This window comes from Tympanuchus pallidicinctus, unplaced genomic scaffold (assembly GCF_026119805.1).
Source record: "Tympanuchus pallidicinctus isolate F22 unplaced genomic scaffold, pur_lepc_1.0 scaffold1, whole genome shotgun sequence".
NCBI classification, from domain to species: domain Eukaryota; kingdom Metazoa; phylum Chordata; class Aves; order Galliformes; family Phasianidae; genus Tympanuchus; species Tympanuchus pallidicinctus.
The window spans coordinates 52,636,551-52,662,136 of NW_026294618.1; the positions used below are offsets into that span (position 1 = coordinate 52,636,551).

Consider the following 25,586-nt stretch of genomic DNA (forward strand, 5'->3'; position numbering starts at 1 on the left):
TTTTGCCTTCTAATATTTTAAAAAGAAAACTCCATTAGCACAATTTGCTTCACAATGTAACCCTTGCTCCCTGAGGAGGCCTTTGGTACAAGTAACCAGATGTATGGATAGAACTGGCACTCTTGAACCAACTACTGTATTTACAACAATGCATCACTCTCTGAAGATGCCTAATTTCCTGGCAAACAATCTTCTAGCACACAGACACATTGATGCTGTTTGGAAGTAAAAGAGGTTTAAAAAAACAAAAAACAAAAAACAAACAACCAGAGTAATGATTCTGGATAACCATAACATGATAATATTTTTTTGTGTGTGTGTGTGTGTCTGTATGACACATATAATTGCACCACAATTTCTATTTTAATTAAGTCACAGATGCTGTGCATTTGTGTGAGTACAGGGATACAAATGAGATATATTCAATGCAACATTTCCTATACACAATTATTTTGCAAAAGAAGGAAGAAAAGGAAGAATATTAGCAGTGATATCCTTGTTTTATTCTCAACTATTATCCAACTATCCTAAAAGATAGGCAGGAAAATGTATCTTTCAGGAAGAAGACTGAGCAATGTGTACTAACCGTAGGAAGTTTAAATTTAGAGATAACAAAGAGCTTGAATTCTAACTACTAACATCTACAAATAATTTGGGATGAAAATATGCTTTATCCCAATCCTGGTATTTATATGTGTTACTTAAATAGGACTGACAGCTTTACAATCTGTTTTCATCTCATTTCCTAGGTGGTGGAAAACAGTCTAAAAGTAATGTAAAAAAGCCAACATCTCAATTGCCACCTCCATCATCACTACCATACTGCTAGCAGTCCCACTTATTATATAGCACTTTTCACTGCATAGATGTTAATCAGCTTAGGAGAAAGAAAAAATTCTCCCTTTTCCTGGATTAACAAAAAAGTACTGAAGCATGGAGATACTCAGAATGTGACTGCATTTCTAGCATTACTGATTTGAGAAATGATTACATAGTAAATACACAAAATAAAAGATATGTAACACTTTACACAATAATTGCAAGCAGCAAGCAATTATTTCCACCTAGAATGGAAATACATGTTTTGCTGTCATCCAAATCACATAAAATACAGTAATTTTCCAGTGGAACCACTCAATTTCATATTCAGCTTAGTGCTTAAGCAGAATGTTGCTGGCATTCATATATACAGATCTTGGTTTGAAACTCAAACTTCTCTTTGCAGCAGTGGAAGCGGGGGAGAGGGAGGGGAAAGAAAGAGAAGGAAGCGCCCAAGCCAGCCCACAGCAGATACAGCAAAAAGGCAGTAGATTTCAGGGCAGCCACCTTATCAGTTTCCTCTGGTTTTGTTCCAGAAATTGATGGCATTGCAGTCCATTGCTTCTCCTTTCCAGGCAGCGTTTTCACTTGGAAAATGTGGTCTCCTTTTTTCTATTTAGTTTTCATTTTGTAAAACCAGTGTAAATCAACAAGCAATGAGACAGATACATACTATTCATAAACATATAACCAAACCATCTGAAAATAACAGAACATACTAAATGAACAACAACAACAACAACAACAAAAGAGAAACGAACAATACTTGGAAGGGCCTTAGCTTCAACATGAAGAAGTCAACATAAAAAATGCACACAAGCACATAAAAATTAAGTTATACTTTTAAATAGATGCTTATTTTAACCAAATAGATATTTATAGCTTCAATGTGTCAGACTTCTGTAAATTTGTACCTGTGCATGTATCACTATGCAGAGATTCTAGCGCAGTACTCAAAAATAAGAGGAGTAATTTCCCTGCACTGGGAGTGGTAGAAATAATAGGGAAAGACAGAGGATATACTGATTGTTTCTGAGGACTGATTGGCTGTTCTACTCCATAAAAGAAGCAGCAATTAACTCCTCAAATTTAGAAGTTCAAGAGCAGACAGAAATTTGACTAGGCAGGTTCTCTGCCACAAATAATTACGATATGATTTTTGGAAAATCGCTTTCCGAACTGCTGTTTTAATGTTTAGTCAGAAAGAACGTTTAGTGAAAAAGCAGGTAAATTCATTTTATATACACGTGGAGCCTAAGGTGAATAAATTTTAACGACCACAGTAAATATGCATCAAAAAAGCCAACAACATAAATTAACCAATCACATAAAGTCCTTTGCAAACAACACAGGTCAGAGCTGTTTCTGCAAAGGCTGCCTAGGAAGAGTCAAAAGGCACACGGAGTAAAAACTTCTGTCACTGAAAAATTAACTCTTTATATCTCTCAGAGTGGAGTTTAAGCTGCCGTTAACACAAACAAAATACTGCCATTGCTTCCAGCTTCGTCTACTGACTTTAGTCCAGTTGTTGTGGAACAAAATTCCACACATTATTTAAAGCCACGTCCAATGATAAGCAGTAAAAAGTTAACGTGCACATAGTATAAACAAGTATTACATTAGCCAGACGAATTAGTGTAAAGCACAAAGGGCATTTACTACATTGTCTACGGGGTTGTATGGAAATGCATGCGGACAAGTGTCTACAAGACATACCCCTTGTGTCTGTAGGGACAGAGGTGTGATACGCCGCTTTTCCCACTCATTGGGGCGTGGTTCAGGTGTGGATTCCATGAAATTGCGCTTGAGCTCACTAATGCTAGCCTGGTGTTTCAGTAAGTCGTCCTGAGTCTTATCCAGGTCCTAGCAACCCGCAACGTGAAACAAAGTAGGACAAAACACGACAACAAAAGCAAACTTAACAGTTACAAAAAAAAATAAAAAAGAATCAAACCAAGGAAAGTGCCTTGTGTCTGAAGAGCTGTTCTTTGGAATGCCTTAAAAATTCAAGGCCATAATGGAACAAAGTTAATTTTTTGGTGACTAATATACTACAACGCTACCACGTTTTAATGCAATGAAAAGATAATGCTGTGCACAGTTATCTAACAGAGCCATTTTCATCCATATTAAGAAACTACTCGCCCTTTGAAACAACAATTGCTAGTGATTACTTACTTTCATCTGAAATTTCTAAGCAGAGAAGGAAAAATTTGGGGATTGCCAGCTTCATGCAAGACATATATTTCTGTGAACATGATAACCCAGGGCCAAGCATGCAAGCAACTAACACCTGCATCATTCACTTTAGAGAGACTACTCATTGTGCCTGTTGTGTAGGCTTAAATGTACTGGAAGAATCAGATGTAAGTACTTAAAGACCGTTATTAGTCTTCTCCACATTTAAGAACCTGACTGTGGATATAACTGCCAAGTATATATATTGATAAGCACAAAACCCATGAGAGCTTCTTGTCTAAACTGGATCTTCACAGGCAAGCATCAAAGGGGGCACCAGTGTCAATATCAAATTACATTTTATTATGAATCACTGAGTCTCAGATACAGCAATTTGTATCAAAAAACTTGTCAAGTAATATAAAATACAAAACCCAATACAAACTTTTATATTTCTGATGTCTTTTCAGTTGTATGTTCAGCATCAAAGGTGCTGCAAATCTATTTCTTTATTCTCCAATTCTTCAGATAGACACTTTGAACACTAAGAACCTTTCCCTTTTTTGGTAATGCAGTAGGTTAATATTTTTACAGGACCAATGCCTCACTTTTCATCTAGGACAAATAACCAGGGGGTATTAAATATGTTCTCCTTACGTGTTTATTTTCAGAGAGATTGAAACACTGAAACACTATACCAAGGGCATTCCACTACACAAATGAAGTTAGTGACAATACTCATGTCATGATTTTAAAAACTGTCTTTGCTTGACACAAGGCATGTTTCCTAGACTTGATCACAGCAAAGTTACGCAGTGTATGCTTTCAGTGCTTTAGTAAGTTACAAAAGCAAAGTTTGAATAGTGACCAAAAGCTGCGAAAAGCCAAAAAAAGTATTAGTTATGTTACTGTGATCCACATACCACCTTATTAACTAACAAAACCAATTATTTTTAAAAAGACAGTTTTTGTGACAAAAGGAATTAATTATAGCCCCATTTGGATGAATAAGTTAAAGACAACAGTAGGATTTTCTGGATTTTCTTCAGTTACTGGCTTATGTTATTAATGACAGTGTTAAATGATGCTGATTTTAACTACAGATCAATACACATCTACAAACTACATGGAAACCCTTACAATAAAATAAAAATCTCCTTTTCAGTGTCTAATAATAGCACTACACAGTAAAATACTGTTCAAAGCTCTTTGTTGTTGCTCATTATCAATGAGAGTCAACCTTCAGGGAGCAAGATTGCTTCCATTTGAAAAATGAAAAGGTAAAACAAAAGTTTCATAAGCATTTGTAAGCACTCACTTTAAAAATCTGATACTTACCTACATTTCTCAAAGCTCCAAAAATACCTGTCAAAGCCAGAATTAGTTTTTCTATACCCTACACCACTACTTGTGCCTTACTAGCTCCACTAATTCAGGTTACAGTTTGAAAAAAGTTGATCTAACTGGTGAAAATTGGAAACTCTACTCAACAAAGCAAATCCACGCTTTAGGTAGTAACGTATAAAAAAAATCCTATTTATGTTGATGAATCAGCCTAATGTGTTGCATATATCTAAATAGGGCTATTATTCCCACTTGCCACCTTGAAAACATCCAGCAAAAATACACATTAAACATTAAAGCTAAGGGTTTTCTTTTCTTTTCTAAAACTTCTAAAAACTCAGAAACTAGAAGTGTAACATGCAACATTTCCAAGCTGTTTTTCCCCATGCACTTCATGCACTGTGTACATAACAGCCTGCAGGTGACCTCCCATCCCACGCAGCCTGGCAGCCCATGAGAAAAGAAAGCGTTTCTCGTATTATATACAAACCTCCAACATTAAATTGCTATGTCTGACATAAATATTTTCCCCGTCTACTCTCAACGAATTGCTCTGTGAAATTAAGTCACACATACACACAAAAAAAAAGTCCAAATTAACATAACATGTACCAGCAAGTTTTTTTGTTTTGTAAAAAAAAAAAAAAAAAAAAAAAAAAAAACAAAACTCTTGGTAAAAGACAGTCAAATACAGGAAATAAAACGATATTTTTAAAAGGCACTATTCAGACAAAAACACATAGAAACTTAAAGGTCCTAACAAAAAAAGAAAAAAAAAATCAGGCAACTGCAGCCAGATTTAACAGTAAAAATAAAAACCAAACAAAACCTATGCACCTTCTTTTGCGTTTCCTCCTCTTCAGATTCCATCTACGTAAGCAGATTGTGAATTATCAAGAAAAGGAACCATTAACACACGCTTACAGAATAACAGAGGCATCATCTCTTTGTAAATGCTGCAAAGCGTGCTGTTATTTACAGACCTTTACTGTTTCGGCCCCAGATGTTGTTGAAATTATTAGCGACTTTGGTCTTCCTTCACCTACATTGCTGCAGAATGGCTGAAGTAATACTTGGTATGTGGCATGAAAAAATGGAAATTTCACACTATGTCCCACTTGCTTCTCAGTGTTATCTCAGATGGATATTAAAAAATGAATGACAGAAAAAGATGGTATGTATAATTTCTATGATAAAAACCTTAAGCCCTGCAGTGACTTGATGGGAAAATGGAATATAATGCATGACTTATTTTTGGTAAAACACTCTAGAACTCAAGCTAAACACCTAAATAATATACTTAGAATTTGTCTTAATTATTCTAGGAATTTTGTTGTTTTGAGATGATTGACGTTTTGATGTTTTGAGAGTTTCAACTTCCTTTTTAGATGAATATGTTCTTCCTCAAACTGCAATGCACTCTGCTGGAAGTGATTTTCACATCTTACTCACAAATATTCTGAATGGTCTAAGGAAAGGCATCTTTTAAAAAGCAAGCCACACCTCTCATCTCAGCCTTGCTACAGGTACAAATACCAACCATCTTGAGAAGTCAGTGTGTGCAAACATGCACATTTGAAGAGTGGTTTACTTATTGCATGTACTGTTGCATTTTAGATTGTGTGAATGCACATGTGATGTGGTACATAGCACATTATTGTTCATTTCTCACTTATCTATGATTCTGTCTGAAACTTTATTTTATCATAGATTGCTTTAGGCCACCGAAAAAAAATAAGAAAATCTTGAAAGTGATTTTTTTCTTTATTAAACTAGAGTTGTGTGTCCTATTTAGCACGTTTTTAATATATACTGTATCTATTGATTGAATTGGTATGAGCAAGTTTATTAAACGTAACATCGAACAGACCCTCTTCCCCACTTTTGATTCCATTATATTCCTTTATATTTACTTTGAGGCTCAAAATAAACCACCTTTTTCTAGTGCATGGTGTTGTTGCTCTAACATGCACAGTAAAGAAAAGAAGGTATTCTGTCAGCCACTCCAGATGATCAGAGCAACATATTGATGTGGAAGAGACTTCTGTATAGCATTATAATAATGTATTTCAAAGAGTTCAGAGTTCAGTCAGTAACGTCTGACAAAACCTGAAATCTCAGCTAAGGAATCAAATCAGTCTTCGCCTTAACTACTGCTAACAATTAATGAAAGCACTTCAGAAAAAAAAATATTTCAGACTCAATTTTGAACATATCTTTGTAGAAGATCTGAAAATCTATAATAGCAAAAGCTACTTTTAAAGAAATCACGATCGTTTTTGAATTTAGCATTTAGGAATTTCACTTTTCAGATCTTCACAGCACTTCTGAGATGTGCACTGCAAAGTGAATGCACTGAGATAGGCATTTTAACACACAAACTGACAGTGCAAGTAATACAAATTGCAATTATTATCAGGAGATAATAATATTAGGTATGTTATTTCACAACAGTTTTCAGTTTTTTTCTGTTTCTAAAGATTCTGAACTACAAAGCAACTCTACCTTAGTAGAGTGGAAGATCATAAAATTATGCATGCTGCATGAATTCAGGCAAAAATCAACCAACCTCCCCCCAAAAAAACAAAAGCAAAAAAACCCCACCTATTGACTAAAGATTCCCAAATGGCAGTTTTTCAAAAACAGAAAAAGTTAGAAAGATACATACACATATCCCTGCCAGTATGCAAAACTGAGGAAGCCTCTGGGAGAACTGGCATAATGGCTATACATTGAGTCAACATTTAAGCAACAGAATTACACACCTCCTCTTCCTCTGCTTTGTCATTCAGGTCATTGTCATAAGAGGCACTAAATGAAGTCGCTTTAGGCTCCAGGTAGCAGAGGGACAGAGCGAGAGGAAGGGAAAATGTGAGTGAAAGAGGAATAGACTGGAAAGCTGAGAGAAGCAGCACAAAGATAAGGAGAAAAGAGGGGATGAAGGAAGGAGAGGTGATAGGAACATAGTGCTGAAGACCAGGTGGGAGGAAAGAGATGCAAACATCAGGAAGGCTAGGAAAACTAATATAACCATCTTCATCAAGCAGCGATCGGAAACAAAAAGAAAAGCATCTGACAAAGCTGAATGAGACACACAATTCAGTATTTTTGTATTCATTTCTACAGATCTTTCCCTCCGTGGCAGGAGGGCCTTGACTAGCTAGGGCTCTCGTAGATTCAAAGTTACTGTTCGGTGGAGCTATTTTATTTTCTTTATGATCTGGAATTTCTCTCATAGAATTAAATTCCAAGACATCTGAAATGGCAAGGACAGGCTCACAGAGAGGATCTTCCTCTGAAATGTCTGAAAGCATGTCCATCTCAGGGATGGGTGACAAATTTGTGAGATATGATGATGCAGAATGAATGGGTAGTGATGGCGGGTGTATGTGAGTGAGCTGAAGAAATAAATTCTATGCACAGTGGAAAATGAAAGCACAACAAAATGCAAGTTTGTAGGTACAAAAAGAGGGAGAAAGAAAGAAATTATTTGTTAGTGAAATTTTTTATTTAGGGATAGCTCTATTAACGCAATAGAAACGCCAAATAAAAATAGAAATCCCTTGTGTTTTACAAGCAGCCAGCTTGTTTACTTCTATGGATTATGAAATCAAAACCATTACGAATGTTCTGTTTTCCAGCTGCTAAGAATTGTGCACTTTTGAACTGCAGTAGTCACTTGCATCAGATGGAAGCAGACAGACATTCAAAGCTTTGGCAGAAAGGTCAGGGGACAGTGCAGTACACAAAAGACAAGCCAGCACTTTGATTCTTGGGTTTATAACTGTTTCCTCTAAGATTTAAAGAGTGCTTTAGGGGGGAAAAAAGAGCTGTTCACAGAGTTGGTATGTGCAACAAAACCTTACTAATCAGCTTCATGGAAAAACTTCCCAAAATGCTGCTTTTTTTCTTCTCTTGATTAAAAGATTGAAAGATACTACCACTTCAGAAACAAGGCAGAATCATCATTTTATCAAGCCCAAAGTCAAAACATAGTAATTTAACTATTTTTCTCCCACCAATGAAGTTCTCGTGTGCCTTTTCCTAGGCTAATTTAGAAATGCTTTCAAGTAGTTAGAGAAATACTTTCAAGTAGTTAGAGCAACAAAAAACATTGGTATTTGTTCCCTTCCTATACTTCAGTGCAGTGGGAACATGTCAGCTGCACAGAGAATCTCTGCAGTCCAAACCACTAAGATTCAAATGGGTAGCTAACTGGCAAAAAACTTTCTGAAACAAAATTACTTTTAAAATATGAAAGTAAGTTCTGAAGAACTGATAGAAAAATAAGTAACATCCCAGAGAGAGATAATAATCACACAACTCCAAAGTTTTAGCCAAAACTGTGGAAGGAAATTTTTATACAAAATCCTGCAAACTCTGAATTATTTTTTTTACCTATTTCACCAATAACTTCAACAAATAAGTAAGTGGTTGTTCACCAAAGAAACAGAAGTCAACGAAAATTTCCACAGAAATCTGTATCTCAGTTCAACACAGAAGTTTTTAAATGAATAAATAATTCTGCTAAATTACTACTTAAATACTTTTCCAAAATTCACTCAAGTTCACTGAAAATCCAAATTAACTTTACAGAAATAAAAGAAACCCTGGGAAAATTGATGTTAAACACAAGTTTACACCTTCACTTTTCTTTGCATACGCTTACAGTAAGATGAACTACGGAAAATACTTGACAATTTTCTTTAAACATTTAATACGGTGTTCTGTATGATGCTCAGAGGTGGTGGGCTTTAAATAAGCAAACATGCACTACATGAACAAATAATTTTGGTGTGAAAGACATCCATACCTTTCCATCCTGAATCAACTCTAATTGTGGAGTTTTGAGTGGGCTTCCATCATCTTCTCTGCCACCTTCTTTCAACTTGGCTTGTCCAGCAGCTTCAAGGTCAATGATTTTGTCTCCTCCAGGCTGCCCTCTCATAGTATGGAAGTCTCTTAGACTTTGGTCTGAGATACTCACAGGAGCTGTTAAAGAAGAAAATAATTTTGGTTAATTGGAGTAAGTAGAACGTTTTATTTTTAAGACTTCATAAAACGATTTTATAGTAATATCAACAAAGAGGATTACAGGCCTGTTACTGAGTGACATTATTTTTCAGCTGTCTATGAAGTCTATGATTCTTATTGCGCTGATGTGAACAGCAATACACTCTTGTCATAATTTCTGACATATCACAAAATAATTTAGGAAGGAATATCTTGAGATTAGTTAGTTGGACCACCTGTTCAGAGTGAGTCCAGGTTGCTCAGGGACTTGTCCAGTTGAATTCTGAGTATCTCCAAGGTCTCTCAATATGAACTCATATCAGGGTGACCATACGAAATACAATCATTGTACTGAATAAATACATCAATTTCGTACCACCATCAAGGCTTCTGGAAACACGTTTGCTTGAAGAGCGCTCAAAGTAAGGAGCCGGTCTGTCTATGAGGTTGCTAGCCTGTCGTGTCTGTGCTTGCGTACGCCCGCTGTAGCGGAACTTGGAACCCAAGGTTAGAAACTTTGATTTTGGAGGCTGTTCTGGTGATAGAAGTCTAAAAAGTAAAAAGAAAGACACTTAAAAACACTTTATGTATTTAATCAGGTACTTCTAATGCTACTTATTATATTGCAACTTTAGTTCACCAGGCATGATTTGTGCAGTCCAAGAAAGGATTCTACCATAAGATCTGAGATGAACTAATACAATACATACTATTTACTATTTGCATTTGGAACTGAAGTGATGCTGTTAATTAACACATTTTCCACAGTACAAATAAGCATCTGGGGTCCTTATCTTTTGGTGCTATCTTTATTAAATGTTATTATTTCTGGATAGTTGAGGCCATTGTACATCCATATAGAAGACCTCTCTAATCTTGTTCGTTTGAATATTACTTATAGGGGAAACTATATAACCCACTTTCCACTGTCTTTCTTATATTCTGAGGTACCCATAAGGCAGCTGCTGTTCCTTAAATTTAGGGAATGGTATTTCAAAGCTGTGTAGAAGGCTGTAGCAAGTGGGAAAAAAAAATAAAATCAAGATGACTGTAGAATTGTCATTCATCTTTAAAAAGTTTAACTAGCTAGATTCAGATGCCATTTTAGTTACAATGTGGCTTATAGATATCGTTGATGCTAGATACAAGAAGAATGGGGAAAAAAGGCTTACAGTGAAAAGGGTAAAAAAGATTGAGTTATGAGTAGTACCAATGCTGGGTTCTGTGCTGGATATGCATGTTCGCACTGAAGAGTTCAGTCAGTGTTAGAGAAAGTCCTAGCTAACATTTTGGCAGACCTTGCTGCAAGGTATTTGATAAATGTCAAGTTCTCTAATTTCCTTATGAAAACTTCAAGCTCTTATTCAACCTATCATACCTATAACAGTATGGGTTGGAAGGGAGCTTTAAGATCATCTAGTTCCAACCCCCTTACTACAGGCAGGGACAGCCCCCCCACTAGACCAGGTTGCTCAAAGCCCTATCCAGCCTGGCCTTGAATGCTTCCAGGGAGGAAGCATTCACAATCTCTCTGGGCAACAAGCTCCACTGTCTCACCATCCCCACAGTAAAGAATTTCTTCCTAATATCTAATCTAAATATATCTTCATCCAGTTTAAAGCAATTTGCCCTCATCCTATTGCTACATGCTCTTATAAAAAGTCCCTCCCTAGCTTTCCTGTAGGCCCCATTTGGGTACTGGAAAGCCACTATAAGATCCACCTTGCAGCCTAGTCTTCTCCAGGCTGAACAGCCCCAACTCTCTTAGCCTGTTCCTGTAGTGGAGGAGTTCCAGCCCTCTGATCATCTTCATGGCCCTCCCTCTGGACCCACACTAACAGCATGATGCCCTTCCTGAGTTGGGTGCCCCAGAACTGAATGCAGTACTCTACACGGGGTCTCACGTAAGCAGAGCAGAGGGGCAGAATCATTCAACCTGCTGGTCACAGTTCTCTTGATGCAACCCAGGGTACAGTTGGACTTCTGAGCTGCAAGTGCATACTACTGGTTCATGTTGAGTCTTTCATCAACTGACACTCTCAAATTCTTCTTCTCAGGGCTGTTCTCAAGCTATTCTCCACCCAGCCTGTATTTGCGCTTGGGATTGCCCTGACCCAGATGCAGGACTTTGCTCTTGGCCTTGTTTAACTTCATGAGGTTGGCATGATCCCACCTTTCAAGCCTTTCCAGATCCCTCTAGATAGCACCCCTTCCCTGTAGCATGTCAACTGCACAGCTCAGCTTGGTGTCATCTGCAAACTTGCTGAGGTTGCACTCAATCCCACTGTCCATGTCACCTACAAAGATGTTAAACAGCACCAGTCCCAGCACTGAACCCCAAGGAATGCCACTTGTCATTGGTCTCCTCTTGGACATTGAGCTGTTGACTACAACTCCCTGACTGTAAGCAACCAACCAGTCAATTCCTTAACCAGCACGTGGTCTATCCATCAAATCCATGCTTTTCCACTTTGGCAACCAAGATGTAGTGCAGGACAACATCAAACAGTTTGCACAAGTCCAGGTAGATGACGTCAGCTGCTCTTCCTTTATTCACTGATGCTGTAACTCTATGATATAAAGCCACCAAGTTTGTCAGGCACAATTTGCCCTTGGTGAAGCCATGTTGGTTAGCCATCAATCACATCATTTTTATTTTCTACATGTCTTGGTAAGGTCCTCAGGATGATCTGCTCCATGATCTTGCCAGGCACAGAGGTGAGACTGTCTGGCCTGTAATTCCCTGGATCTTCTTTTTTCTCCCTTCTTGAAAATGGGGGTTGTTTCCCCTTTCCTACTTCTATCTTCTCACTGCTTATACTTTCTGTTTTCATAATCTGAGTCATCAGCTTCAGCACAGAGGGTACTATTTCTTACAGTAACATCCTTAGTGATAGGATCAATAGCCATCACTGTAAGAATTCTTCTTAGTTTCTGCTTCTCTAGAAAAGTTTTTGATGCTGCCGTTTGAAACAACATGGTACTGCAAATACACACACTCTGCATGGGAGTTTCCAAGCCCTATTGTCCCTCTGAACATCATCTTTTTTCGAGAAGAACCAACAATTACTATATCTATTGCACTTACAATGGCACAAACGGACAAGTAAGACAATTGATGCTGATTTTGTTCTACATTTTTGAAGCACTTGCACAGGGAATATCTATGTAAGTGGAATCAGATCCAGTATTTTTAAGACAGTTTCCAATATTGGGTTCTGAAAATTTAAAATTATTCTGAAGATATTTCAACAACACTGAGTAGTTTTCAGATACTTTGCAAAACCAATGGAGAGAGAGGAAGAATGTTAACATTTTCTTTAAGAGAAATTTAGGGCTTCATCAGAATGCTAGCCATAAAGATCCAATCCTGCATGCCTAATATGCATAACATGCACCTGAATCCTAACGCATCACAATATATTTTTAAAGAAAGCAATTCTCATAATAATCTACTCTTCTGCACTAAGGCCATGTATCTGGAACTTTACTTTCATTGCTTCTATAAAAACATCCTGAAGCAATATTTGTGACAGATTTATTTCTCCACATCTTTTTCAAGAGTACATTATGCATTAAGAGGAAGCAGGCTAGAGTGTTTTTCCAAGTTCCTTTCTGTTCTGGATTTCCTAGTCTTGGCAAGCATACAGTATTAACTGCCATTTGTTATGTTCCACCCTGCTGAGATAAACTTTTAATCTTTTAACATGGAAAAAACAAGAGAACTAATTACTTCCCGTTTAAGGACATCTAAATGTATTTTTTGTATTACAAGTTTAATTACACAAGATAACTGAACACTATGTTTGCACCATTTTAAGACACACTGGGAAAATGCTAAAACAATCTTCAAAACTTCAAATAAAACTTCATAAAGCAGAACTATAAGCTCATTTTAGTTAGGATCCAGAGTTGCAGACCAAGCTTACTTCAGAAGATTAATGTTGCTATACAGTCTAGCTATTTTTCTTAAAGCAGGCTGTTGACCTGTGAAAATGTTACTGAAATCCTATAAGGCCGAGTTGACACAAGTAAATCCAGTGGCTTTTATTTGTAATTTACAACACAGTTCATGATAAATGTATATAAACAAATTCATATGCTAAATTAATTTCTATTATTTTATAAGAAAATAGATTTTAATGTAATTACTATTTGAGAAAAACTGAAACATCATGAAGTACTGTAAGGAATTTTCAATGTCACATAGGGCATGCTGAGAGATCTAAAAGCTAAAAATGTACATCTAGATTTAATGCAATTTACTGAGGTATACACAAGCAATATACATGCTATGAAAAAGCTATAGAGTCTTGCACTGCAGTGATTGCTTCTGTTGTTTATCTTCAGAGACAAACAGAGCTGGATTTATTTTACTGCTTTTAAATTAGGATGAGAGGCTCTGAGGATTTTGAGTCTGATGACATCAGTGGAGAATATGGATTTTACAGAATGGTTAAAGTATTTGTTACATAATTCTTGTCATCATGTCATTCCTGATTAGAAAAATTCATTTCTGATTGGAATGAAATCCAATTGATTTTATTATGTCAGAATTTCTGTAGTAAGATTATCTAATACATATTAATGCTTCTGATAATTTTTCTATTTGCAAATGGTAATTCTCAGTTCAGGACTTTTTACTTCCATAAGATTTTTTTCTTCTCCATTTACATCTGTTTTATTACTGTAAAATTAGGAAATACAGTTTTCTTGCCAAAGCAAAACACTACGTGAATTATCTGAAGAGTACTTTTGTTCTTGCTATTCCAGAAAAGATCTGCATACCACTAGGAGTAACAGACAAACCAAACCAAAGGAGACTTCAAATTTTTGAAGTAAACAATAGTGGGCTATTAATCTTAATAAACTTACCTAATGAATTCTATCAAGCATGAAAAAAACAAGTGTTTTGAAATTATTGTTTCTAAAGTAAGGACTTAAATTGTCATTCTCAATATATACATAAATGTCACATGTACATTCAATTCAATTCAAGTACATTCTGGATTCAGTGAAAATCTGAATACTGAAAACTGCCCAGTGAGACAGTTCTACTAATGAATTGCTTAGGTGTCATGTTCCTCATGTCCTCTGTTTAGTGTGTGCTTAGTTAATACCAAGCATGCAGTGACAGGATTGAAAGCATATTAATATATATATATATATATATATATATATATATATATATGTTGTTTTTTTTTTTTAAAGTAAGAAACAGGCTATTGAAAGAAAAAGCTTACCCATGGTACCATGAGAAGCTATGATTCAAGGTACAATGCCTATTTAATGCATAAGAGGTTCAACCTAATCCTATATATAGACTGAGAAGAGCAATCCTTGAGAGTAGCCCTGCAGAGAAGGACCTGAGAATCCTGGTGGATGAAAAACTGAACATGAGACAGCAGTATGCTCTTGCAGCTTGGAAAGCAAATGGTATCCTGGGCTGCATCAGAAGAGGGGTGGACAGCAGGGACAGGGAGGTGATTGTCCCTCTCTACTCTGCCCTCGTGAGGCCCCATCTGGAGTACTGTGTCCAGGTCTGGGGCTCCCAATACAAGAAAGACAGGGAACTATTAGAGAACATGCAGAGGAGGACCACTAAATGTTCAGAGGGCTGGAGCACCTCTCCTATTAAGACAGGCTGAGGGAGATGGGCTCGTTCAGTCTGGAAAAAAGAAGGCTGCAGGGTGACCTAATTGCAGCATTCCAAGTAGCTAAAGGGAAACTACAAACAGGAGGGGAGCCCGCTCTTTAGAAGGAAAGATAATGGCAGGACAAGGGGAAATAGTTTTAAGGGAAGGGAGGGAAGATTTGGGTTGTATATTGGGGAAGTTCTTTACCAAGAGACTGGTGAGGTGCTGGAACAGGCTGCCCAGAGAAGTTATGGATGCCCCATCCCTGGAGGTGTTCAAGGCCAGGTTGGACGGGGCTCTGGGCCGCCTGGTCTACTATTAAATGGGGAGGTCAGCAGCCCTGCCTGTGGTAGGGGGGTTGGAACTTCATATCCTTGAGGTCCCTTCAACCCAAGTCATTCTATCATTCTACAATTCCATGATTCTATGACTCCTGGGTTAGAAGAGTAGCTGCACTCCCTCATGGAGGTTGTGCTATTAAAAAAATCAAATTACTTTTCAATGGTGAAAACAGAAACAACTCTATTGTTAAAGTGGTCATTTACAAATAGTCTAAAGTTTCAATGATCAATTCAGAATTTTATATTCACTAGTTACTGAAAAAAAAAAAAAAGAGAGAAGTTTATTATGTAAACAAATAGCACTCTTTTTGTTCTCTTACTCTTACTTTAAAGAATGACTGTGAACTCAGCCTATTTTATAAACAAGCAAGAATCCAGATTCAGAAGTTTACTGTCAAACACTCAGAGCTTCTTTTGAAGACATGTATCAGCTTTCTAGACTCTCATTTTGAAATGTCAATCTTTCAGCTAGCACAATGTATGATTACTAGTTTAGTTCCATACTGTTAGCATGCTGCAAGTTTAAATGACAGTCAATTGTACCTGAAATCTTTGAAACTGGTAATTTGTGGTCAATGACCAGTAGGATGTCTTCTGTCTAAAGAGTGTCAATTGATGGAGAAAATAAGGTAAAAGAGGGGAGAAATCTTCTCTATTTTTCTCATATTGTTTCAAAGACATACATGAGTTTGGCTGGCAAACTGGAGGAAACAGAGAATTATTAATTACCTGAAGAAAGTATGGTGCTCCACACAAACCTTCCATAACCTCTTAGCGGCCCGATGGTTTGGCAGTTTGAATCCAATAGTGCTCTCAAACTGTTCCAGCTGGAAAAAATTCACAAGTAAATTAGTCAATTTCCTTAAGCTGTTTATTAATTAGAAGGCCATTCACATAGTTCCATTACTGTAACAAGCAATAATTCTCCTGTCATAAGACTTCAAAAGAAAAGAACACAAAACTCCAGAGTTTCTGATCTTTTAATATAATGATACTGGGTAGGTTAGTCACGATAGGTGATGATCACTTTATCACTTCCTATTTGTACTAATGCCTCTTGAGAAATCTAATAATACTTCAGTTTTTCTTGCTAGTTTCTGACAATCTGCCCAATGTACTTTTAAACTACAGGAAGTAATTGTACTGCAGGTTGTGATGTATGCTTTCATTGGATTTAATACCAATCTGAAATCCATACTGTAGTGTCATTCTGACTGATCTGTTTCATTATATATCAATAATAGAAAAAATATTATATCTATGTTTATACATCTGTATTCCAGAACTTACAAAACTACAATGTTTGTATTGGATTGCTGGCATTTAGACTTCAAAGTAAATTACTTCACCTTGTGAAATGCAAGAACCATCAGTATTGTTACAGCTCCATCACTTCATTTAAAGTCTATTTACACTAAAATACTTCAAGTGACTTCAAACTGATACTGTTCTGCACTTCAATATGTCAACAGAACAGGGTCTGGAAATTACTCTGAAGTTTAGGTGAGGAAACACAACTGTTCTGGGAAATGATGAGTTGCTTTATAAAACTGCATGTGCTAATAATTTATGGAAATTTAAACAAGACATCTTGAAAAATATATATTTAAAACCTGTCTCACTGTTTATAAACACAATTGATTTCACATCAGCAGACAGTAGCAATACTGCTTTTACATGAGACTGTGGAAAAATAGTTGGCATGCCACTGAAAATTTCTTTACAAATTTATATTTGTACATATCTTGCCTAGAATAATTCAGGAATAAATTTAAGACTTTTTTCTATTCAGCTCTGCAATTTCACTAACATCTTTTGTCTTATTTATTCACACAATAAGAGATACCGTAAACATTTCAGAGTAAAATTCATAAAGTTCAACATGATTCTACTAAGAATTTCCTGTTAAAATGTGTTCAAAATGTAAGCCTTCTTCCTTTATCAACTTTCATTAACTTACAATGGTAACTGAAAAGAAAGTTGAATTCAGTATTTCCATGGCTGCTAGCAAAACGAGCATCCTACAGGACAATTCAGGCCTTTGGCTACACTCATAAAACTAAAAGCACTGACATTTAATGAACAATTATACCCAAAGAGGAAGCGAGTCTGGCTTCTCCCTTAAGGCTGCAAGTTTCTATGAACAGGAAAACAAGGGCCGAGTACTAGATTTATTTGTAAAACTATTGCATCTAGTAAGAAAAAAGATTTTCTGCTCAGATAACATTCATTAACCAAAAAAGTGTTTAATATAAGCCATAGAATTTGAAGAGAAAAATCCAACTAATTTCAATTCCAGCATAAACCTGCTAGAGTGCCTGGTAAAATGATGTTATTTTGTTGCTAGATAGAAATGATTGGACAAAAAAAAAAAAAAAAAAAAGGCAAAGTAGAAAGCGATTACTTACTTCTGCTGGCCTGACTTTGATGTAGAAATTACTTCTCTTATAGGAAATCTTTAGAATTTTTGGCCAAGCAAAGCGGTTGATTCGCAGTCTGTCTTTGTAAATGAGCAGTCCATTAGCACATACACCCAGCATGATATCCACGCCTTCAGAATCCTAACATATATGAGACAGTTTCATAAAAATCAGGTTAATAGTATTCCAAAAAGAATAATTATCCCTGGTATAACCTTGAAGGAAGAATTTTGTTTCATATCCAAACCTGAAAGACAGTGATAATGAGATACTTAAGGAAGAAACAGCTAAGTAAAACAATTTTAGAGGAAACATTTTGAACTTCAGTAATGACTTTACTTTATCTGCATATGCCACAGTTCTGGGAAATTCATATATTCTGAAGATAAGAATGAGTCAACAACATGCAACTAGGAGAAGTATGGTAGGAGTACATTCAATAATTTTTAATATACGAAGAAAAGAAATTAATAACAGACCTTTCAATTTGTGAATGAAATTAAGAGCAAGTTGATGATGATGGTGATAACTTATATTCACCTTCTGTTCCAGTCAATATACAGGAAGTAGCGGATAAGTAAATGAAAACATCAACATAATAATTTCAATCAAAGTACTGTCAGGCAATGTATCTTAGCATTCTGTGCCATTTACAGGCATTTGATGTCTGTTTAGGAGGCTACAGAACCAAGCACTTACTGATAAGACTTGGATAAGCCATACTGTAGCATACCAACACAGCAGAATCTCACATCCTCACAAGCACAAATGAACTACTACAAAAGGCATATATGTAATTACTGAAGTTCTGAGAAATTTTAAATGAAGTAATCTGTATATGCTACACCCTTTAATATCAAGCACTGTCTTCAAACCAAACCAAACCCCAATACCTTGGCATGATGCAAATCCACTCCATACATTGAGAGCCTCTTCGCATTTTCTAGGAACTGAGAATCTGCCTGTGCTGGAGTCAGGCCCCTAAAACCATTGAACAAACCTTGAGTTCATAGACAAAAGTACTGACAATCAAAACTAACTGGAATAGAAAAACATGAGTTTATAAAGGTATCAATAGCACATTTGCCCTAATGAGAAACTGTTCTTTCAGAGTATATGATATTCTTCTAATACTTTTTTTTTAATTCACTGTTTCAACATTTTTAGGTCAACATTTCCTAACAAACTAATTCATAGGCTTTGACAAAAGAGTTTTTCCAAACTATTCTTTTCTGATATCTTACTGAAGTTAAGATTTTCAAATGCTTGGAATTAAGAGACTCCAGTTATATTGCAAAAGACTTCCAGAGCAACAATAAACTTCAGTTTAATTGTTTTACATAAACTCTTAAGAGAAATGACACAAGCGTAACAAAGCATTTGTCCCACTATATCTGATAGACCTGTGTGTTTTGTGTAACTCAGCTACTTTCTCCTCCATTTCTTGAGTTTGATTGGGTGCAAATTGAAATTCGCTGATGTAGTCGCTACGATGCTCCTCTGGGTCATGATCACCCATTTCAGCCTGCAGGGTATATGAACCCAGGAGGGCATGAGTCACAAAAGAACATGGCAGTCGACCAGAGGCAATATCTTGGCGAAGCTGTAGGCACAAGAAATATCTGCAAGACAAAGGAAAAGGAGGGGAGGAAGAAAAAAAAAAAAAACAAAAACAGACAAAGTTACCAATTTACCAACTCAAGTTCATATTGCAGAACTTCTCCAGATACATGTCATCATAGAAGCACTTTAAAGCAAGTGAGTACATTAGTAATTTGTTACACCTTGTTTTATCTGAGAGTCAGTTTACTATGAGGTAATGCCTTCAATTTTCAAGAGTCAGTATCACTTTCATAAATAATCTGAAAAGCAGGAAAAATTCTGATTTCCAATGTATAAAGGAATGAAAAAATATCTCTAGTAACAAAAGTAGACTTAGGAATGACTTCATTTCACATTCTTGACTTACAACTGTCTACGGTTTACAAATATGGATTTCCTGTTCATTTCCTACTGAATTCTCCCTTTGGCTTAAAAATTGTAACTTTTATATACCCATAGTTCACACTAGCTGACTGAACCATGTAATGTACAGTACAAATCTGTTTTAATACTGAACTCATAATTGTCTCCCTTAAACCACATACAGACTAGAATTTAACTTCAAGGACTGCAGATGATCTTTTTTTTAGATATAGCAACTTAACAATCAGCAGACATTGTGCCCTAGCACAGATATTTAATTAAAAAAATTTTTACAAGTGAATCCCAAATTTTAAGGAATTAAGCTTTAAGCTATCATTAAAATTCTTTTCTCAGTTGACTGTGCAATTCAAAGGCCAACTGACTTACTGAAAAGTTTCAAAGTAAACACAAGACAGTTAAGATATATTGCATACTGAAGGTCTTAAGTTACTTGTAGTAATATATCAACTACAGATTTGTAAAGCTATCTTATTTTGTGCAGAAGACTGATCAGATGCAAGATATGTAATAACATATCTCAGCAGAATTAACTAATTCCAAACTAAAAGCAAGTGCTTATGTTTTCCCTAACTACTGAAAAAAATGAGTAAATAGAACAAACTCTATCCACTGGTGGTTTGTCTTAAAATTCTGTAAAATTTAGGTGCCTAGAAAGCACTGAAAAGGCAGTGGATATGACGTAAGATCTAAGAAGATAATTATTTCCATGTCTTAAGGCTATATCCTTGAAAGTGCAAGGTACAATACAACCATACTCTCACTTATTCTATAATAAAGCAGTAGCCCAAAAATAAGCCACAGATTTCCTTCAGACATGATCATTTTCATTTACCTCGCCCTCCTGTTTTCCTCCCAAATCATATTCCTGCTTATCATTATATTCTTTTTTTCCTGAATAAGCACTGGCCTCTCATTCTTATTAAAAAATACCTCTTTAGAAATTTCTGTTATCTCACAATTCTGCCATGCCAAAGAACTCTTTCGTATCAACATTCCTAAGAGTAGTTGACATAAGAACAACTTTAGCATTGTATAGTAAAAGTCAAACCTGCTACGGCATCCAGAAACCAAAGAAGTCTAATTTGATTATATAACATTATTTTTTTCAATTTAAAATTATGAACTATGCATACCTAGTGATGTCTTCAGTCAATTGAGAAGGGTCAGGAGGATAAAATTTCACATTAAAAGTAAACAGCCAAGGTAAACCTAGACATAGGAAACAGCTGTTAAGCTCAAATACAGATGAGGCAAGCAAAAAAGCCGCCTTCCTGAAAAAAATTTTAGGCAGTCATGTAAATCTTAGATTAATGAAAGCTTGAAGAAAATACTTGAATGTACTTTCTCCCTTTTTTATATTATGAAGAGCCACAGATTATTTTCATTATCAGTTAACTCATACAGTGAAATATTAATATGTTGAAACTTATTTTTTATAATGTTTTACAACAAGTTACGTAAACAGCACAAATGTTTCATTTGAAAACAACCATACCATCTTACCACTTTTGAGGTATTCTGTTCAAATACATACAACTGTTTGCATTAAGTCTGCATTTATTACCAACACTTCCAGGGCTAACAATCTCCCTGTTTAAATTGATTGTACTTTGATGGACTATTCAATTGTTATGAATATGAGATGTCAAAATAAGGTCTGTGTTGCATACAACAGAAAGAAAACTAAACTGTTATTGAATGCACGGAAGACAAAACATTAGCCATTTTAACATCATTAAAGTTTTCTCAAACAAGAATACCTTTAGTAACTGTAACAATTGTGCTTAAATTTTTAATTAACATGTGTCAAACTGTTAACACCATGTTCACCTTACATGCCAAAGCACTCTTAAAACTAGGCTAATATTCTGACAAAGCATAAAATGCTGCCTTTAATCATAATTCTAGTTTCAAAACAGCTTTCAAACCTTAAAGATGTGAGGCACTCAAATAAGGAAAATCCATTATCAGAATGTCACACTTTAGTAAATCCATGTTCAAGAAGAACATGCTCATTGAAAAATACTAATGACTTGATAAAATACAGAACTTTACAAATTCAAACAAATTTTATTGGCACAGCAGTCATGTATATATAAAAGAAAGTACTAAAATAAAACGCCAGAAAAAGAATTTAATAGCTTGTTTTTGCATGCTGTTTCAAAGCAGCTAAGCTTTATCATATCTTGCCAGACACAGAGTAAAACTACAGTGTAATTTGCCAAAAACAATGATGAAAGATAAAAATAACAATAATATAAATAAAATTAACTAGAGTATTTGTCTCTCGTTCCTTTTCTCCTAATACAAAAAATATTTTTGGTGAAAGATATAAAAATAACTTTAAAAGCAAAAATGCAAGGATTTTATAAAGCTGGTCAACCATGAATTTTGAACCTCCAGTAAAATTTTTTAAAAGCTGCAATATAAACATAAATCACATTAAAAGATGTCTATTATGGCAAAAGAAATTACCAAAATGCCATTTCCAACATAATACTATGAACGCTGGCATTTTTTAAGGTTGTCTTCCTAGATATCAAAAACCCACTGCTTTAAAATTTCAAAGCTATTAAAGTGAAAAGGTATTTGTGTCAAAATTCCAGCATTTCAAAAATTACTTCAGATTTTCTGACATGAGAACTCACCAGAGCACTTTAATTTCTGCATAATTCTCTTTAGGTAGAACTTTGAATTTCAGCTGGCTGCTAACTCACTATTTCCTTTAGAGAGGTTAACAATGAAATGCATCTTAATGTAATCATTTGTTAGGATACTGATAGCTTTGCTTACAAACTGAGGGACATCTCCTTAAATAAGAAAGCCTAATTTGTGTGATGGACACATAATACTGAATTGGGTAAAATATCCCTCATCAATGCATCAATTACTGAAATCTAGCACAAGACAGAATTGAGATAAAAATACTGTAAGAAATTTTCTAACAACAACTTGTAAGGTGAACAAATAGAACGAAAACTGAAATAAATGATACAATGGAAATAGACTAATAATAGACTAACCTCTCAGGAATTTAGACATCATTTAATGCTAATATTAAGTAAATCCAATTGATAATAAGAAACAGTTGGGCCAAAAATACCTATGCTAACCTTCCTAACAGTAGTTAGGAATTGGAATGATAATGGAGGCTATGGGGAAAAAGTTGCACTTCCACACAGGTGCTAACCAGACAACGCTTTCCTGGAATGAAGCAATGTTTCTTGGCATGAAGAAATTTCTTGGTCTAAGATTACAGTCAAACCAGTCACAGGTTAATTCCTGCTTAACTTCTACCTCTTTGTTGTCAGTACGTTTACCTTTCTCTTTCAGAAAGCTCTTTAACTAGGAACCCAGACATTGCTGATGGGGAGGGGAGGAGAAACAGGGAAAAAATGCTTCTAAAAGCTAAATAGAGCACAAATCCTCTCAATCTACAGACTACGTGAAAAACTCCACGTCTGCTCATGCTAATTCCCACAACTAGCTCATAGGAAAAAAATGTAGTTAACTTTCTACGAAAAAATTTCTGGACAGTTGATAACCTTATACTTTGAATACTGAAAACACATTTATCCTCAAAACATAGACCAGCAAGTATACTACAACACACATAACCTACATTTCTAGTTCTCAGTACAGCAAGCTGTTTATAATCAGATCATCACACCACAGAGGCACACACACATAATTGTCTTCACACAACAATGCATGCTATTACTAACACTGTGAATTGATAGCCAATATAAAAATAAAGGGTATTTAAAATGATATTAAGCAATTTGTCTCCGACAAAACTCTGTCTTAACAATATAAACTATAAAAATGTCAAAAAAATTTCTAGACAGCTTGATACCTCAAAAATGCTTCTGTGGAAACTTTAGGCACATTCTTAGAGAAAGAGAGTGCAATATAACTAAGCAGCTAGCAACATACAATTAACATGATTCATCTCATTCAAACTTCTAAATCAGTGAGTTTTTATTCCAGTACAACACATTTTATAGCATTTACTCATAGAACCATAAAGGTCAGTAAAGATCTCTAAGATCATTTAGTCCAACCACCAACTCATCACCATGTCCACTAACCCGTGTCCCTCAGTACCACATGTACACGGTTCTTGAACACCTCCAGGGATCGTGGCTCCACCACCTCCCATGGCAGAGTCTGTTCCAACACTTACCAGCATTTCTGATAAGATTTTCCTAACATTTATCCCGAACCACCCCTGGCCACCATCCTATTGCTGGTCCTATTGTGGGAGAAGAGGCTGACACCCACCATGCCACAGTCTCCTTTCAGGTCATTGTAGAGAGTAATAAGGTCTCCCCTGACACTCCTCTCCAGACTAAACAATCCCAGTTCCCTCAAGCTGCTCCCCATATGACATCTGCTTCAGACCCCTCACCAGCTTTGTTAACCCTCCCTGGACATGCTCCAGGGTCTCAATGTCTTTTTTGTTGTGAGGAGTCCAAAACTGAATACAGCACTCAAGACGCAGCCTCACCAGACCTGAGAGTACAGGGGAACCCTCCCTGCTCCTACTGGCAACACTATTTCTGATACAAGCCAGGATGCCATTGGCCTTCTTGGCCACCTGGTCACACGCCTGGCTCATGTTCAGTCGAGCACCAATGAACACCCCCCAGATCCATTTCTTCCACGCAGTCTTCCAGCTAACTCTGCCCCAAGACTGCAGTGGTGCTTGGAGTTGTAGCCAAAGTGCAGGACAGATTGGTTATCTTGAACTTCATCCCACTGTCCTCAGCCCAGTGATCCAGTCTGTCCAGATGCCTCTGAAGAGCCTGCCCACTCCTCTCTGTGCCTCAGACAACAATTTTTAGTATACTGTGCAATTAGGACTGGTGCATTGTTCAGAGAGAGATAAAAAATGCTCCATGAAGTTAAGAAAAGCAATAGGGAAGATCTGTAACCAGCCCACATTTTCAAAGCTGCACAAACAAAAATAGAGTGCAGCCAGTCCTTTCTGGACCAAGATCCAGCTCACAAACTCAACTGTAAACTGCAAAATCATTTTTATAACTAAGAGGAGTAAAGGAACACTTCCACAGGACAGCTCTTCCTTTAGCAGAAGTGTTTCTTTCTCTTCAATGCTAAATTCTGGTAGATCTGTATTAACTATGAATTTCACATGTATATACTTATTTACATAGAAGAGTTGGGTATAAAATAAAGTGACCTTACACATACATACAACTGACCATGTTTATATATATATATACATATACAGAGTCATTTTAGGCATATATATTTTACCTGAGCTTGCTATATGTTTTGCTAGCAATAAAATCCAACAGCTAGAGCTGTATATTAAAATCCTAGTCTTTTCCTTAATAAATTATAATTTCCTGTAGCACTTAATGTACAAATTGGAAAAACCTTAAATACTGTAATACACAGTGTTGCAAAATTCTAAAATTGCACTACACAATTCTGTCAGAATTCTATTTATTAATTTATCACTATTTGGTCTACTGTGCAATTTGAAAGTACACATATTTAATCATATCATATTTCCTTCTTATCTTTGATCCTGAGAAGTTGAGATGTTTAGTCTTATCTGCAGAATATACCATAGAACCAAGAATGCCCAAAGTCCACTACTCCATGGTATACCTTAATTACTGGTTATACATGTTTCAAGGTCAGTATTACATCTGGCCATTTTTAAGTTCCCCAGTCTGAATGAGTGGATGCCCATTAACGATAAAGATGCTGTAAATAGACTTTAGCATGAATAAAAAGAAAGATATAAATGCATAGCCCATGATTTGCCACCAGCTGCCTTAACAGGTGTATTACTGTATTTGCTCTAATCCACTTCC

The 25,586-nt window shown here is 36.0% G+C and overlaps 1 protein-coding gene across 16 annotated transcripts in view; it reads right to left on the reverse strand.

Annotated features, from left to right (window-relative positions):
- The window catches only part of EPB41L2 (erythrocyte membrane protein band 4.1 like 2), a 95,767-nt gene that overhangs the window by 8,392 nt on the left and 61,789 nt on the right, over positions 1–25,586 (reverse strand). For 7 of the 16 annotated variants that reach the window (XM_052671168.1, XM_052671219.1, XM_052671137.1 and 4 more), the window contains 10 exons: positions 20,871–20,946; positions 19,155–19,373; positions 18,645–18,732; positions 17,740–17,892; positions 16,061–16,158; positions 9,731–9,903; positions 9,155–9,333; positions 4,832–4,894; positions 2,536–2,682; positions 1,327–1,431 (listed from right to left, as the gene is read on the reverse strand). In XM_052671168.1, the coding sequence (XP_052527128.1) occupies positions 1,327–1,431; positions 2,536–2,682; positions 4,832–4,894; positions 9,155–9,333; positions 9,731–9,903; positions 16,061–16,158; positions 17,740–17,892; positions 18,645–18,732; positions 19,155–19,373; positions 20,871–20,946 (1,301 nt within the window). The remainder of the gene's footprint in view (positions 1–1,326; positions 1,432–2,535; positions 2,683–4,831; positions 4,895–9,154; positions 9,334–9,730; positions 9,904–16,060; positions 16,159–17,739; positions 17,893–18,644; positions 18,733–19,154; positions 19,374–20,870; positions 20,947–25,586) is intronic. The other 9 variants (XM_052671235.1, XM_052671192.1, XM_052671227.1 and 6 more) reach the window with 3 other exon arrangements.